Genomic DNA, 16,119 nt, shown 5'->3' on the forward strand with positions numbered 1-16,119 from the left:
CCTCTGTAGCTATGAAGGTCACAGGATGGAGGGAAGGTTCAAGGGCCATCTCTCTTGCCTTTTGCTCCAAACACAACTCCTAGCTTTTCAGGGAAGGCACAAGCTGTTATTTATTGCTACATCCATTGCTTCAGCCAGTCAGATGGAGGGCAGGCACAATGAGGTGGGCATCATGGGATCACATGTCCCCAGCTTTAGGCAAAGAGCCCCAGTCCCTCTAATCCCTGATACCCCCAAACAGCAGTCTAGGAGGGGATGCAGTGCCCACCTGGGGAAAGTTGCCACCTGGGTGGCATGGCTGGTGCTTATACCAAATAACCATCCTTGCCCTTCACCTGCCCCTCTCCACAGTCCCCAAGTTCAGCACTCTTGACCTTGACGTAGATGGGAGAGGGGCCCGCTTCGCAGGGGACGCTGATGGAGGTGGCATTGGCAGGCACAACAGCCACCCCACAGGACGCCAAGGGCACATCCTCGGGTCCCGCACAGGGAGCTGCGTACTTTCTGCGCAGCGAGCGGCTGATGTTCTCTGTCGGGTAGCCTAGAGGTGGGTGACGCTGCCGCCCCGCCCGGTGGCCTTGCACCCGGGTGCCAATGCATCCTCTCTGTGGAAAACAACAGGCAGGAGGTGTGAGCGGGGCTCTTCAGCGGGCATGGCCTGGGCACAGCCACGGGCTCTTGGAAACCTCTTGTCTTCCCTTGCCACCCCTTCCCTTCCACCCTCTGCCATCCCTCTTTCTCTCTCCCTCCCTCTTCCTCTCTCTACCTCCCTCCCTCTTCTCCTCTCTCTCTTCCTCCCCCCTTCTGCTTCAGCCTATTCTATTCTCCATCTATCTTTCCCCATTCCTGAGTATTGGTGATCTCAAGCAATTCCGGAAGTCATCTGGGCCCTCCTCCTGCCTTTGTTTAGGACTGGCCCCTCCTTCAGTCGAAATGGCCCAAGCATCAAAATCCTCAGAGATTCCTCTACCCACTATACCACAAAATTAGTGTTGTGGAAGACATTAAAGATTAGCTAAGGAGGTTATTCTCTGCTCCCCTTCTTTCTTCTAGTCTCATCCCTCACTTTTCCTTTTCTGACCTCTCCTCCAAGGGGATTTGATCCCCTAAGGCACTGCAGTTATCAATACTATTAGCATTATTCTATTTTTATTTCTAGTTCGTTTTTAGTAATAAATTATGATTGTCTTCGTAAATAACCATTTCCAGGGCACCGAAAAGTACAGTATAGAGAAGACCTTGATAGACACATGTCCTGCCCTCCAGGAGCTTACAGTCTAAAACAGACAGACAGACAACTGAACAGACAGGAGGCAAGGGAAGGAGGGCAGGGGACCAAGGGGAGGGCTAGGAGAAGGTGGAAGGGGTAGGAAAAGAAAAAGAATGAAGCCATGCGGCAGGTGGCAGGTCGGCATGCTGTGGTCCCCAAGGCTCCGTGGTAGTGCTGGGCGGGTTTGAGGGATGGGGGTCCCAGCCGTTGGCAGGCGGGGATGAGGAGTGGGGAGGGGCGCCGGGCCCCTCCCTCACAGCAGCATGCAGCATGCATCAGGTTTTACCTGATTTCACTAGCCATGTCGCAGGCCCCGCCGCCGACCCCGCCGCCGTTGCCGTAACAGAAGGTGCCACGGCTGACCCCGTTCCCGCTGCAGCAGCAGCAGACGAGACCCCAGATGCCCAGGCAGAGGCAGGCTAGCAACAACAGGGAGCCCAGCACGGCTCCAATGATCATGCCCACGCGGCGGGAGTCTGTGAGGAGATGCAAATGCCTGTCAGTACTCCGACACCCCCACCCCGCCCTCACCCCACTCCAGAAGTGAAGAGTCCCGCAGGCTGGGGGGTGGGGGGGGGTGGAGGAGGAAAAAGTCGGACTGAGACTTTGTCTAGGCTAAATCAAGTGGCCTGGGGTGTGAGAGTGATCCTCAAGGGGTTTGAGGGGAGGGAAAGTGTATAGTATTCAATTAGCCACGTTCAAATTAACATGCAAGTGAGTCTAGCATTTGTATGTGTTAGAAAGGGTTCTGTTTTCTCCCAGGTGGGCGGAGTTGGCCTGAGCCACAAAGAAGGGACAAGTTAGGATTCTATAGGAAGAGCCAGCTAAGGCTTACAGATGAAGCCCAGACAGGACTCCCTATCCCTTTCCATCCCTTAGAGCTCCCCCTGACCTGCCCCTCCCAGAGAACCTTGCCTCATGGACCCTATTCCCTCCCTTCCAGCCCTCTCCACTTACCTGACACCTTTATCTCCACCACACACACACTGTAACCCACATGGTTAGCCACTGTGCACTGATACAGCCCATCGTCTTCCCGCGATATGTCCTTCAGCACCAAGTCCCCATTGCTGAGCCCTGACATAGAGCAAGCATCAGTCAGCCACAAAGAGGCCAAAGGGCCTTTGGCCCAAGACTTCCCTACCTCTGACCTAGGTAGGCCCTGAAGAGGTGGAGCATTGAGGGCTGGGATGGAGGAGACAGCAGGGAAACACACACACAGACACACACACACAGGTTGGGGAAAGGAGATGGGACAAACCAAAACATGAATAGGAAAAAGAAATACACATAACACACACACACACACACACACACACACACACACACACAGATTGGAGAAGGGAGAAGGGACAAACCTAAACACTGAGAGGAAAAAGGAGAAATAGAAACAACACACACACACACACACACACACACACAACACACACACACCCTTCAGAGAGAGATAACCTGTCCCTACAACAAGAAGACAATTGTCCCAACATTTTTGCCACCTTCTACTCCACACAGTCCTGATTCTTCAAGGCATCTCCTTCCACAGACTAATCCTCACAGAGACAGACCCTATCCAGGGATCTAATAGACTGATCTTTAAATTGGTTGGATAAGCCCTTTTCCCTTAAAGCTTACTGCTTGTTGCTGTCCCCATCCTTGTGGAAGGGGGCAGTGTCTGTCTCTAAATGATGTCTTAGGTCACAAAGATGCTCCATTAGGACAAGATTCAGGAACCCTTATCCTTTCATTTGAAATTAAACTTTATAAAATCATGGAATCCTGAATATCAGAATGTCAGAATTGGAAGAGACCTTAAAAACCACCCACTTAAACCATCCTTTATGCATAGAGAAACTGAGGTCCAGAGAGTCATTCTTGTAGGTGTCCCCTAGTATGCCCCTTGATCTTCCATCAGCTCTGTAGTAACCCATCCAGATGTTTGCCCAAGGCACTTCCATGCTGTCTAGGCAGTACCCCTGCTTCGGGTCTAGTTCTTCACACAAGGAACCTCATCCTCTCCAAGCATTGCCTCTGAGGATCTTAACAGTACGGAGGAAGTCACTAATATCACAGATTTCCCTCCTGCCTCCCCACCCCCACCCCCAACCCTCTCACCGTGGGTCACAGAGCTATGGAAGGATTCCTGGTAGGAAAGTTCTGAGTGGTAGTTATTCTGTGAAAGGTAAGAGCTGGCCCGGTAGGGATGGGTGCGTCCGCTGATCTTGGCCCACTTGTAGGAGAGGGGTGGAGTGCCCCCATTCGCAAAACATTTGAGCACCACATCATTCCCGTAGGTCATGTGCCCCTCAGTCCAGCACATGGGCACCGCAGGCCGAGCTAGAGAGGCAGGGAATGAACAGGAGGTGAGGGTGATTATCATTCAGGTCCCACGGAGGGGTTTAGGTTGGATAGCAAAGGCAAATACACAACAATATTCTTAGGTCTATAGCCACTTAGAAAAACAATTCCCACCATAAAGAAAGCCATCACCAATCTATGATGTGTAGTAAAAACTATGAGGTAAGGGTTGGCTTTGGCGTCTAAAGGACCTTGTGAGATCATGAGGGCAGCTAGATGTCAAAGTGAATAGAGTGCTGGGCCTGGGGTCAGGAATACCTGAATTCAAATCCAGCCTCAAACACTTACTAGCTGTGTGACCTTGGGCAGGTCACTTAACCCTGTTTGCCTCAGTTTTCTTATCTGTAAAACGAGGTGGCAAACCACTCCAGCATCTTTGCCAAGAAAACCCCAAATGGGATCATACACAAGTGACAATGAGTGAACAACAAAAATAAGATCATCTAGTTCAACCACCCAATTTTACAGGTAGGGAAACTGAGGTCCAGAGAAGTGCCCAAGGTCACACTGTTAATGAGTGACAAAGCTTGAATTTGAACCCAGGTCCACTGATTTTCAAATTCTAAATGCTAGTTCCATTAGTCACATTGACCTCCTATCCACATGTACCTTGGACAGTAACAATGACTCTTCGGGTGGCCATGGTGGTCTTCTTAACCCTGCACTCATAGGTGGCTGTGTCAGAGACCTGCAGGTTCATTAAGTTTATGGAGGCATCGTACTGACTGGGGTCCTGAGCTGCAAATCGGACCCTCTGCTGAAGGTGGGGGAGGCTGCCCTGGTTGATCCTCTTGTCCTGATAACTGAGGAACTGTGGAGAAAAGATAAGGGGGAGGGAGAGAGGAAAAAAAGAAGACAGGCATTACCCACACATGAGCAAGGGGGTGGTGGGGGAGGGCAGGGAAGAGGGAGACTCCCCAGGTGTGGAGCATTGTATTTAATGCCAGATTTTCTGATGTTTATTTTTTTTCTCTTCCTCTTCAAAAAAATTCTTTTATTCTAGGGGATGGCTCTCGAGAAAGGGGAGAAGAAGGGATATGAATGTAAAAACAAAAGTTATTAATAAAAATACGAACTTTTAAAACATAAAAGTCAAATATCCAGAAGGTTAATTTTTGTTTTTTAGAGGAGAGAAGTGAGATGGGTCAAGGTGGGTCTCCCTGAGCATCCCATATTTCACCTCATTCTGGTCCTCAATTTCTTCCTCTATAAAATGATCATGAGAAGGCCAGCTTGCCCTCAACAGAAATTTGTGAGAATCAAATGAGATAATACATAGGAAAAGGCTTTGAAAAGTAAGAGGTTTAGGTGGGAGCTCCTTGAGGAAAAGAACTCTCCTCCCTCTGAGTTTCCCTCTGTTTCCTAGCACAGAGTTCTGTACCTTGGGGTGGGAGGTGCAGCCCTCAGGATGACAGCATAAGAGGGACTAGCTCGGAATCAGGATTATTGGGATCTTTCTCCAGTTCCAACATCTTTGTATGCACTTAGAGCCTTGTTTAGCTTCCCCCTGCCTCAATTTTAGAGGGTACAAATTCTTCTACCCATTCCCATTTCCAGAAAAAAAAAAAGAAAAAACATTATAGAAATGTAGGATGAGGGTCCTAGGGCCAAGAGGAGAATGACTAGAGGACTTCCATGTCTAGGGCACATACCACATTCTCCCGGTGTGCAGGGTCTGAGTTGACCTGCATCCATTCAATGTCCAATCCATTGGGACCATAGTCCTCAGGGTCCAGCATGTAGGGGCAGCCAAGCCGAACATTATCACCTTCAGCCAGATACAGGACTTCCTGTCCATCCCCATTTATCCGCACAGCGGACAGCAGTGCTGGGGTAAAGAAATAGTTATGATAGAGAGGAAGAGGGAGAGGGTAATAGGGCGACAGAGGGAGAGAGGGAGTACAGGCCAAGATTTGAAGGCTGGAGTCACAAGTGTCTCTCTATTAATTTCTAATTAAATAGAGGGTTCTGACACAGCCCTCAAACCTCAAATCAGGAGCCAGGAAAAAGGGGAGGGAGACAGAGTTGATGTCAAGGGATCCTGAAAAACTTTGTGTGTATGACTGAGCATGACTATATGGTTAAGCATATTTATGCGTGCTTATGAGTATTATGTATAGGCGTGTGATTGTTCATGTGTGCCCAATTGTATGTATATGCGAGTTTCTGTTTGTGGTTTTGTGCATGCTACTGGTTGTAGGTGGTTGGATATCTCTTTGTGACTATGTACATGTGTATGTATGTTGTGGTTGAACGTCTATGTATGGCTGTGTTTGTGGCTTTGTGTATGCATTCAGGATTTTTTTTTATATTTGTAATTGTATCAAACTGTAATTATATCTGTAATTTATATCTATAATTGTAATAGTTATATGTTTTGGGTGGTTGTATGTGCATGTAACTGGATGTGAACATGGGATTGTATACACAGGTGTCAAGATAAATAAACTGTGGCTGTTAACCACAGGAGTGGGAGACCTGGGCTAGCCACGCTTAATCGCATTTAAGTCTTCTCTCTGGGTACCATAAGGCTTTCGCGTGCCTAAGGTAGGTGAATCGGTAAGATGGCCTCTTCCAGTCTGTGTGTGTGTTGTTATTGTCGTTGTTGTCATATCAGTGTAAACCCGTGTGTGATCCATGTGTCAATGGATGTGCCCATATGTGGTGGATAGACTGTGTTTCCTCCTCTAGGGATGCCGATGTTTGTGTGTATTTGGGCACCTGTCTCTCCTTGCTCATTCTGCCTCATGCAGCCTCAGCTCAGCCCTGCCCTGCCCTGCCCCAGCCCCTGCCCTTGCTGAGTCAGGGAGAAGGAGGGAGCCAAGCCTCCCTGCAGGCCCCTCCCTGGGCCCAGCCTGGCCTGGGCATTTACATTGCCACATGCAGTCCTGGGCGGCCCTGGACTTTATAGGCTTCCTCAGCCAACTGCCCCAGGGTGGGGAGCAGGGATTTCCGGAAGTAAAAGATAGTTTTACTGTCTTCTTCCCTCCCTTAATGCCCCAGGCAAGAGCCTACCCCAACCAGTTGGACAGACCCACCCCAGAGGATTGGGAGAGAGAAGGGGAACAGCAGGTGCATGGGCACAGACGAGACCAGGGGCCCCAACTTCCCCTTCCAGGTCTCATTCCTCCCCCTCCCCATTCCACCCCACCTTCCAAAACCTTCCCTCTCTTTCCCATCCCCTCTGCTCTCTGGCTAGGGTTTATTACAGCGCCTCCTCTTTCCCAATCAGTTAGTCAATCAAAAAGTATTCATTGAGTACCTATTATGTGCTCAGCACTGAGCACCATCCCTTTGTCTCCTCTGGTCTTTATCTCTCCCAGTCACAGACATAACACACACACACACACACACACCACACACACAACACACACATACACACACACACATGAAACAGACTGGGTCTGGCTAGTCGGGAAGGGCCAGTAGAATCAGTTCCCATACCAAGCTGTGTGACTTCTTTCTGAGACTCAGTTTTTTCCTCAGCAATTTTAGGACTGATTCAATGATCTCTAAGGTCCCTTCCCAGCTCTAAATCCTGTGATTCTGAGGTCACTGAACTAGAACTTCTGAATCAAACCTGAGAGTACAGTCTCCACCCTGACTCGACAACCTCCCAGTCTCTCCTAAGAATCTTGGGGAAGCCCAAGAAAACTGAAGGGGAGATAGAGTTCCAGGGGCTGAGGATTCCTCACCTCCCCCCCAACCAAGGGAGCAGGAAAATCAGCTAGAGGGCTAACGGGAGCAGGTTGCCTCTTCCTAGCCCTGGCCTTGGGAAAACATGTTGGAGATAAGGATCCAGATGCAATCTCCATGGCTCCTTAGGCATAGGGAGGCCTGGCAGACACCGGTGAGTGATAGACATCTATCTACATGGCAAAGTCTCCGCCCTAGGGAAGGGCTGCCCTGGCAGTGCTTGGGATCCATTGGTGTCATTTTCTTTTCAGCCTCTGGGCTGCCAGGGACCGTCAGGGAAGCAAGGGAAAGAAGAAGCTGAGTCCCAGGTGGGAGGCAGGGGACAGGAGTCTAGGGTTTGGGGAGGGAACAGGGAGAAGAGAGAGTGGAACTGGAAACAAATGAAAAATCATCTCATCCCTCGCCTCCATTCAAGGAAACACTTCACCCATCCCAGATTGAGAAGACCCCTTCTCTGTATTTGAAGATACCCCACAACTGCCTTTCAAAATTCCAGAAAATCCTCCATGCACCCTCAGATGTTAGCAAGCTATTCCTTGTGTCTCACTCCAATCTCTCCTGCTACGGGGTAAGAGGACCAGAGGACCAGACCTCAGAAAGGGATGGGAAAAGGACAAGATGTTCAGAGAGTGCATTTTATAGGATCACAGGGTTTAGAGGTAAAAAGACCCTTGCCTATCATCTACTCCAACCCCACTAGTTTTATGGGAGAGAACTGAGGCCCAGAAAGAAGTGACTTGCCCATGGCAACAGATCTGGTGTCCAGCTGAATTCTGAACCCAAATCTCCTGACTGAAAGTCTAACACTTCAGAGAGAAAGGGGAGAGAAGGAGAGAAAGGAATGAGGGAGGAAGGGCTGTTGTAATAGGCAAGAAAGTTGGAGTTGGGAAAAGGAGCAGATGGGGAGAAACAGAGTGAGTTGAATCAGGCAGGGGAGTAGGCTAGGGGAGAAGAATGGGCAGGCATCCTAGGGGCAAAGATTTGGCATAAAAGGGACAAGGAATGAGAACTGGGAGTGATGAGGAAAAAGTGGATAGAGAGCTGGTGAAAGGAGCAAAGGAATTTCCCACTAAACCTTGAAGATCACCCAAGGTCTCCTGGGTGATCCTGTCCCCAGGAATAGGCAGCATCATAAAAGCTAGCTTTCCCAAGCTTTGAAATCTATGCCTTATTTTTCTCTTGATTAGTTGCTTCTAGCCCTACATCTCTGAGAGAAGAGGATGGAGCTTCCCAGAAAAGGGTAGTGAGTCTATTTAGCCTAATCTGTCACCTCCCACCACCCCCAGATACATAGCTTCACATATGGAAATGTCTTCAGCACGGTACCCATCTAACCTGGAACTCCTAAGTAACCAAATGGAATTCCACACAGACAAAAGGATAAATTTACTCCCTTCTCCCCACTCTTATCTTAGATGTCACTTGGACAGAGTCCCCAGGAAAACAGCTACAAATTGGAATGACCTCCAGACCCAGCCGTGGAAGGATGGGAACCTGGATGTCCTCCCCTAAAAGGAATCCCAGTGTGAGGTAGGTATGGAAGCAAGAAGCTTCCTCTGTAGGATGGGAACAAAATAGGGAACCTCAGTCCAGGTGCCAGATTGGTCTTTTTGCTGCCTGCCCCCCAGAGGGCAAAAATGGGAGAAGCTCAATCCTGAATTTGCACCTACCATTCCCTCCCCAGACCATGGAGTCTTCCAAGGTCATAGACCTTTTGCCAACTCTCTGTGAAAGTAATGAAGAGAGAAGAAAGATATATATACAAAATGGAGCAAAAAGACCATCCAGGGAGAATCAAATCCCTTCTCTGGCTCCTTACTGAATGCCATTTTCTACACCAGAACCGACTTCACTTAGACTCATCCAAATACTTCCAGCTGGATAGCTCCCAGATAGAGTTCAGCCCAGTTCAAATGCATGTACACACATGAAGCCTAATACCCAGAGTTGAAAACGTCCAAGCAGAGAGATCAACTGTAGCAAGCAGCTTTGAGGAGAAAACCAATCTCCTGAGATACCTGGCTCTCAAAGAATCCCCTGAGATGCCCTTTGCTACGAGTTCCTTCCTGTCTTCTCTGGGTGCTGGAGAACCCCCAGACTCTGTACCTGGGCTTAAGCACATCAGCAGTAGATGGAATACTCCTCGTCCTCCCATCTCTCCTGGGTAGAAGTCTCCACCTTTAGCAGGATAGTTCCTCAGGGCTGGTGGTGGCGGGGCACAGTGATGGTGGTGATAGTAGCAGGATATGTATGGGGTGGAGGGAATGGGGAGATGGGAGACTGTGAGCCCAGACACTGCCTGGGGTAGGCAGGGAAGGTGCAGCAAGTGACCTGTCTAGCAGCCAGCCAGAGTTATTTCAATGGGAGGGAGGGGGCCAGCTCCCCGCCTTGGGGAGGAGTCCCAGGAGCTCTAATTAGCGGGGTGACAGGATGGCCTACACAGGCATTACCCAGCCCTCATGCAAGCTCTTCCCCATCCTGAGAGTGGCACAGGGCGGGCAGCGGGACTAATAATTAGGCACTTGATAAACTTCCATTTCCTTCTGGCCCCATCCCTGAGGGTAACAATAGTTGCCCCAGTTTACAGCGTCCACTGAGTTCCCCTCACCACTCATTTGCCCAAGGGGATCAGGAAGGGGAAATGGAAACATTAGGGAGGGAGGAGTAAAGGAGCAGAGGGCTGATGTCAAAGCTCCTCCCCCAAACACAAGACTTTAAGGGTTAAGATAGAAGGCATACAAGTATCTACTGTTCCCCCCACTCCCTCCCTACTCTTAACAGTCTCAATGTCCTTCAACCTCACCTGGTTGGCCCTTCTAGCTTCCTTTCTCTCTCTACTTTACTCTTTGTGTGTATATAGGGGTGGGGAGTAGGAGAGGAGACAACCCAATCCTACAGGTATCCCAATAGTAAAAAGATTTCTTGCCCCTGACTCTCCTTCATGGTTCCAGGTGCAAGGTAGTATCAATCATGAAGGAATATTAGAGATTGAAGAAGGTGCTTCATTCTTGTGTCATGGGTGCTCTAGACAAGGGCCAAATATTTTTGAAAGGGATCCAGGAATGCCTAGCCCAACCTCCCCCTCAAGCCCTCTGTTGCTTCAAAGACATTTGAGCCTCTCTGGGAGGGAAAAGGCATGGATATCACAGGGGTCTCCATCTGCCCCAGTTAGTTCCCCCTCCCTGGACAGAGCTAAGGTTTAGAATGGGAGGTGGGAAGGAGGGAGTGAATGAAAGGATCACCAGTAAGGAGAGGGAAACAGACTCATTCCATACCCCTCTTAAGTCTGGCCCCCTACCCACAAGGGCTCAGTGGCCTTGCCTGAGAATAGAGGAAGCCCCTGTGCACTGAGGGTAAGATATTTGGTATGTGGGTGGAGGGGGCAGGAGGAGGGAGCAGAGAATAGAGGAGCTGTCCATCCCACCACCATTACGGCCCCTTCCACACACTGGGGGACAAGACAGAAACTGGTCTTTTGAGGCCTGCGAGACCAGGGACAGGGGTGTGGGTAAGGAGGTGAGGTCCAAGGATAGCGTGGGTGAGAGAATAGTTGTGTGTCTATAAGAGCGTGGGGAGGAGGGAAGGGCACCTGAGGAGTGTGTGTGAAAATGTGTGTGTGTGTATGTATGTGTGTGAATCTTTATGCTGTGTGTGTTACTCTATGAACATAGGTAACACATGAATATGCTTATGTGTGAGATAAGGAATGTAATGAAAAAGTCATTTCTTCATTTGGGTGAGATATATATATATATATATGTATGTATATGTATATGTATATGTACATAAGATATGTTGTTAGTATGTCAATATATGAAAGATGGTATGTATGTATACATGGCAGGGAGACAGATATAAAAGGGTTCATGTTCCAACATGGGAGATGCTCTAGGGAACTCACAACCTCCCCAAAATCTCCAGAATTTCAGGATAAACTAGGTCCCAGACAGCAAGGCCAGTTTTATGGTGACGCTGGAAGATAGCTCTAGCTGGAGCAATGACTTGGGAACTTCTTCCCCCCAGAATCCCCTGATCCACTCCACAGAAGGTAGCATATATTACAAGGCCTCTCAGTTCAGGGATCTAGTCATGCGTTCTCCTTCCTACCAGTGTAGTTTGCTCAAGGGGGCCACCAGATACTTCCCATGTGCCTGTTAAAGAGCAGAGAAGAGTGAGGTTAGGGACAGCTCAGTGGCTGAGGAAATGGAAGCGGACACAAGAAAGGGAATCGTGGGTTTCTGAGGCAGTCTTGGTTGGGGGTAGTAAATCAGTTTAGAGACACAAAGAAAGGCAGGGAATCCATGGTTCTCAATTCCCTCCCCTATTATCCCCATAATAACAGGGATCTCTAGGGCCCACAAAGCATCCATAATTGATTTCCTTATTTATTCAAGAATTTATGGGATTTTTTTTCCTGTGCCCTCCTTTGGCCTGGTCTTACCAGGGAGCATATATCATTATCTACCTTTTACCAACTGGAATTCATCCTAGGTCATATACTTGGGTGCTGTCTGATTTGCTGGCACCTAGGCTTTCTGGCTTTCAGCCCAGGGTGAGTCTGTGAATGGCAGTTGTGGATCAAAGGAACTGCTAGGCAACTCCAATGGGAATCAAGGCGCAAGATCAAGATCAAGACTGGGGAAGGCAGGGCAAGGAAGAAGTTTGTAAAGAAAAGTAGGAGTTGTGGTCACCATTAAGTTTAGGGTTGGAATTAAGGTTTAACCAAGGTGATGATTGAGAGTTATTGCTGGAGCTGAAATTAAGGTTTGAATTAGAGTTAGGAATGAGATTGCAGCTGGGGTCAGAATTGCAGGTAAGACTGTGACTAGATATGAAGTCAGTGGATCTGCCATTTGCTAGCAAAGTGGTATGACCTTGGGCAAGCCTCTTCACTTCTGTGGACCCCAGTTTCCTTACCTTTAAAACAAGGGAATTACACTAGATAATGTATAAGGTCCCCTCAGTTCTAAATCCTCTGACCTAAGTAATTATGTTCACATATTAGTTATATTCTCCTATAACTTATAACCACTGTGCCCTAGGGACTTCAACATACCTCAGAGACGAATCCTAAAGCTTTACTTGATGCGTGGAATGCAATGTACAAAGTAAGCTGGGAAGATGCAGGGAAGCAGAACCAATGACTGGAGCGATGACTTCTGGTCAGGTGATAATTTTATAGTTGGACCCAGATGATTGGAAGATTGGGGAGGTCTTGGAAATTGGGAATCTGTATGGGTAGATAGGGCATGCTTATAGAGGTTTGGGGATCAGATTTGCAGCCGCCTCAAAGCTGGGAGGGATAGCTAACATGCTGGGTGACAGTAGCATCCAAAAAGATTTCTACAGGCTAATAAAATGAAATACAATGGGGATAAATGTAAAATCCTGCACTTGGGTTCAAGGAATCAATTGTATAAATATAGCATGGAGACATAGTTGAAAGTAAATTGTTCATGTGAAAAAGATTCAATTCAATTCAATAAACATTAATTAAGCATCTACTATGCTCAAGACACTGTGCATGGGAGGCACAAAGACTAAAAAGAAATAGTTCCTACCCTCGAGGAGCTTCCATTCAAGTGGGAGAGGGAGAACAACATGTACAAAAATAAGTAGTTATAAAAATAATTTTGGCTGGTGAAATCTCTGACAACTAGGTGAAACAAGAAAGAACTCAGCTAGGAGATGGTACCTCAGCTAAGACTTAAAGAAGCAATAGGTAAAGAAGAGACTCCTAGTCAAGGGAGCAGCCTGTGCAAAGGCTTTGAGGGGTGGGAGATGCTAGGTCAGGGAACAACAAGCAAGTCAGTTTGACTGGAACATAGATTGAAAAGAAGTAATGTGCAATAAGCCTGGAAAGGAAACCTGGAGTTACAGTGTGGTGGATTTTAAGTGCTAGCCTGAGGAGTTCATATTTTTCCCTTGAAGCAATAGGGAGCCACATAAGGTTCTTGAGCAGCAGAGTGAAATGTCTTTTGCCTTAAGAAGATCATTTTGGCAGTTGGGTGATAAATAGATTGGAGTTTTAAAAGATTGGAGGCAGGGAGACCAATTAGGATAATATTGTAATAGTCCATCCAAGAAGTGATGAGGGCCTGAAGTGGGGTGGTAGTAGCTATTTGAGTGGAGAGATAGAACAGATGTGACTTGTCGTAGCAGTCGAATTTCTATGACTTAGAAACTCATCTAATGTGGGATGTAAGAAAGGGCAAAGAGGTGAATGTGGCATTGAAGTTTTGAACTTAAGTGATTGGAAAGATGGTGGGGCCTTAGGCAGAAATAGGAGAATTCAGAAGAGGGGATAGGTTAGTGGAAACATTGGGGGAGAGGGAAGACACCAGACCGTGATCTTATTGATGCAGGGGAACACCAATGAGGAAATTCTCATTTCAAGCTACAATTGACAGCCTTAAACCAGAGGTTCTTGGACTTTTTGTGTGTCATGGACCCCCTTTTCAGTCTAGCAAAGTCTATGGAATCCTCAGAATTATGTTTTAAATAATTGAAGGAAAGAATGAATTTCTAATGGAGGATAGTGCAAACAAATATGAAAGGTTTTTCTCCTTTTTTTTCCCCATATAATTTCATGGACATCCTGAAATCTATTCACAAACCACATGGGGTCTAAGTTAAAGGAACTCCTACTTTAGAGAATAGTCTATAGCACTGAGAAATTAAGTAACTAGTCCAGGGTCACACAGTCAAGAGCTGAGACTTGAACCCAGATCTTACTGACTCCAAGGCTGCATTGATTCATCCTGACTCCACTATACCATATGACCTCTCAGGGAAGAGTTAATAGGGAATTTTTTAGCAGAACAAGAGCTCCATAATTGCCAATAGTAGGACATAGTAGCATACAAAAACAAAATACTAAGTGGACCTTAAGCTGCATTGTGAAGAATAGTGTCCAGAAGGGTCCTGATGACAGTTTATGACTGCCTTCTGAGGGCCAGTGTTCCTAAGAAGAAGGAGATTCATCATCATAGACTGTTTGATGAATTTGATGATGAATTGTTTGACCATGACAAACCAGGACATAAAGGATGACGTACTTAGTCCCATGCAATTCTTCTATTTCTACAATAATGGTGGCTAAAAGCCAAAGAAATGGACAAAAGGTGATAAGAATCCATTTTTAAGTCATCTATAAACACTAAATGTAAGTTGTGCCCAATGACCAATTCAACATACCTTTGTGGGAACTGAACTGGATCAATATTGGCATTCACGCTATAAATGACACTAGATGAGAAGAGGAAGCTAAAAAGATGAAATAAAAGGACGGCTCACAGGATTTTCTGGTTGAGGCGAAGAAAGGAGTCAGAGGAGTTGGCTTTATCATGTACCCAAAGGCAAAAGGAACATCATCCCATGGGGCATTTGGTCATCTTGTATTGCATGACTCCTGATGAGTGTTTGGGGAAACACCCTATGAAGATAATTGTAGCTTCTGCACCAGTTTCTGCTGCAGAGGACAAGAAGGTAAAAGCATTTCAGTGAAGAACTCAACACATATTTTAAAACTCTGTGACTTTGATGCACAAGTGGACATGGAGTAGAGAATGGTGACATATGTTGGAAAATTGGGCTCAGGATTAATAGAAGAAAGAAATCAAAAGTTTGTATATTACACAAAAGCTTCATGTCTACAGAACACGAATTCTTTCTTTAATGTAAATACAAATTAATTGGATGGGGGGAGAGGGAGAGGTAGTAGTAACTAATGAAGGGGGTCAAAAAAGACCTGATTTGGAGATAGCACTTGAGCTGAGCTTCTAATGGGGCTGGGGGTTCCCAAGGTGGAAGGTAAAAGAGGAAGCACATTCCAAGGAGGCAGGGTAGAGAACTCTCAACCCCAAAAAGGCAGAGATGGGACATGAGATGGTATGTACAGGGAATAGCAGGTAGGATGATTTGATTGTAATGTGCATGAAGAGGAGAAATGTGCAATAGGTCTGGAAACACGGGCCAAAACCAGATTGAAAAGAACTTTAAATTGTCAATACGTTTAAGAAAAATAGAAAGGAAAGAAGGAAGAAAGGAAGGAAGGAAGGAAGGAAGGAAGGAAGGAAGGAAGGAAGGAAGGAAGAAGGAAGGAAGGAAGGAAGGAAGAAGGAAGGAAGGGAAGGAAAGAAAGAAGGAAAGAAGGAAGGAAGGAAGGAAGGAAGGAAGGAAGGAAGGAAGGGATAAAAGAAGGAAGAAAGGAAGAAATTTTTTGTAGCCAAGTAAAGGTAGAAAACACATGATCACCATTTTTAAACACCCACTGTGTCCCCAGGGCACAATACTAACCTTAGATTTTTCTATCACTTAGAGATAAAATGCCATATGATCTATCCAAATACTAAATAAAATTCACTTCTTCCGGCTCCTGCTAATAACAAAGAAATTGAGTAATAAGGAGAATTGAAAAGGTACATTCTTTCTATGTAATTCTGAAGGGCTTAATTACAAGACTCCTCCCTGCCTCCCCCTCCCACTCACTTAAAAGTTTTATTGATGCTTTTTGTTTTTGCATCACAACTATTTCCGAATCTCTTTCTTACCCTCCCACTGAGCCTTCCCTTGTGACAGAAAAAAAAAAGCTAAGCAAAACCAACAAACATGTGGACTAGGTCTAACATCATCTATGATATTCCACACCCAAATATAGTCATTATTTTTCCTAATAGAAAGTAAGCTCCTTGAAGGCAGGGATTTTTGTTATCTTTGTATAGGCTAGTATATATTAGGGGCTTAATAAATACTTGCTGATTGATTGTTTGAAGAAGAATCAGGAGGTCTTGGATATG

At 46.7% G+C, this 16,119-nt stretch overlaps 1 protein-coding gene across 1 annotated transcript; it reads right to left on the reverse strand.

Moving 5' to 3' along the window:
- Nucleotides 1–221: 221 nt before the first annotated feature.
- VSIG8 (V-set and immunoglobulin domain containing 8) lies at nucleotides 222–9,476 on the reverse strand. The gene is given in 8 exon segments (XM_020977757.2): nucleotides 222–547; nucleotides 550–605; nucleotides 1,557–1,746; nucleotides 2,228–2,347; nucleotides 3,383–3,604; nucleotides 4,235–4,436; nucleotides 5,278–5,453; nucleotides 9,428–9,476. Coding segments are annotated over 8 exon segments (1,257 nt in total). The 3' UTR covers nucleotides 222–305.
- Nucleotides 9,477–16,119: the final 6,643 nt, after the last annotated feature.

The sequence above is a fragment of the Phascolarctos cinereus genome, unplaced genomic scaffold, assembly GCF_003287225.1.
Source record: "Phascolarctos cinereus isolate Bilbo 61053 unplaced genomic scaffold, phaCin_HiC Scaffold_5;HRSCAF=322, whole genome shotgun sequence".
Taxonomy (NCBI): Eukaryota; Metazoa; Chordata; class Mammalia; order Diprotodontia; family Phascolarctidae; genus Phascolarctos; species Phascolarctos cinereus.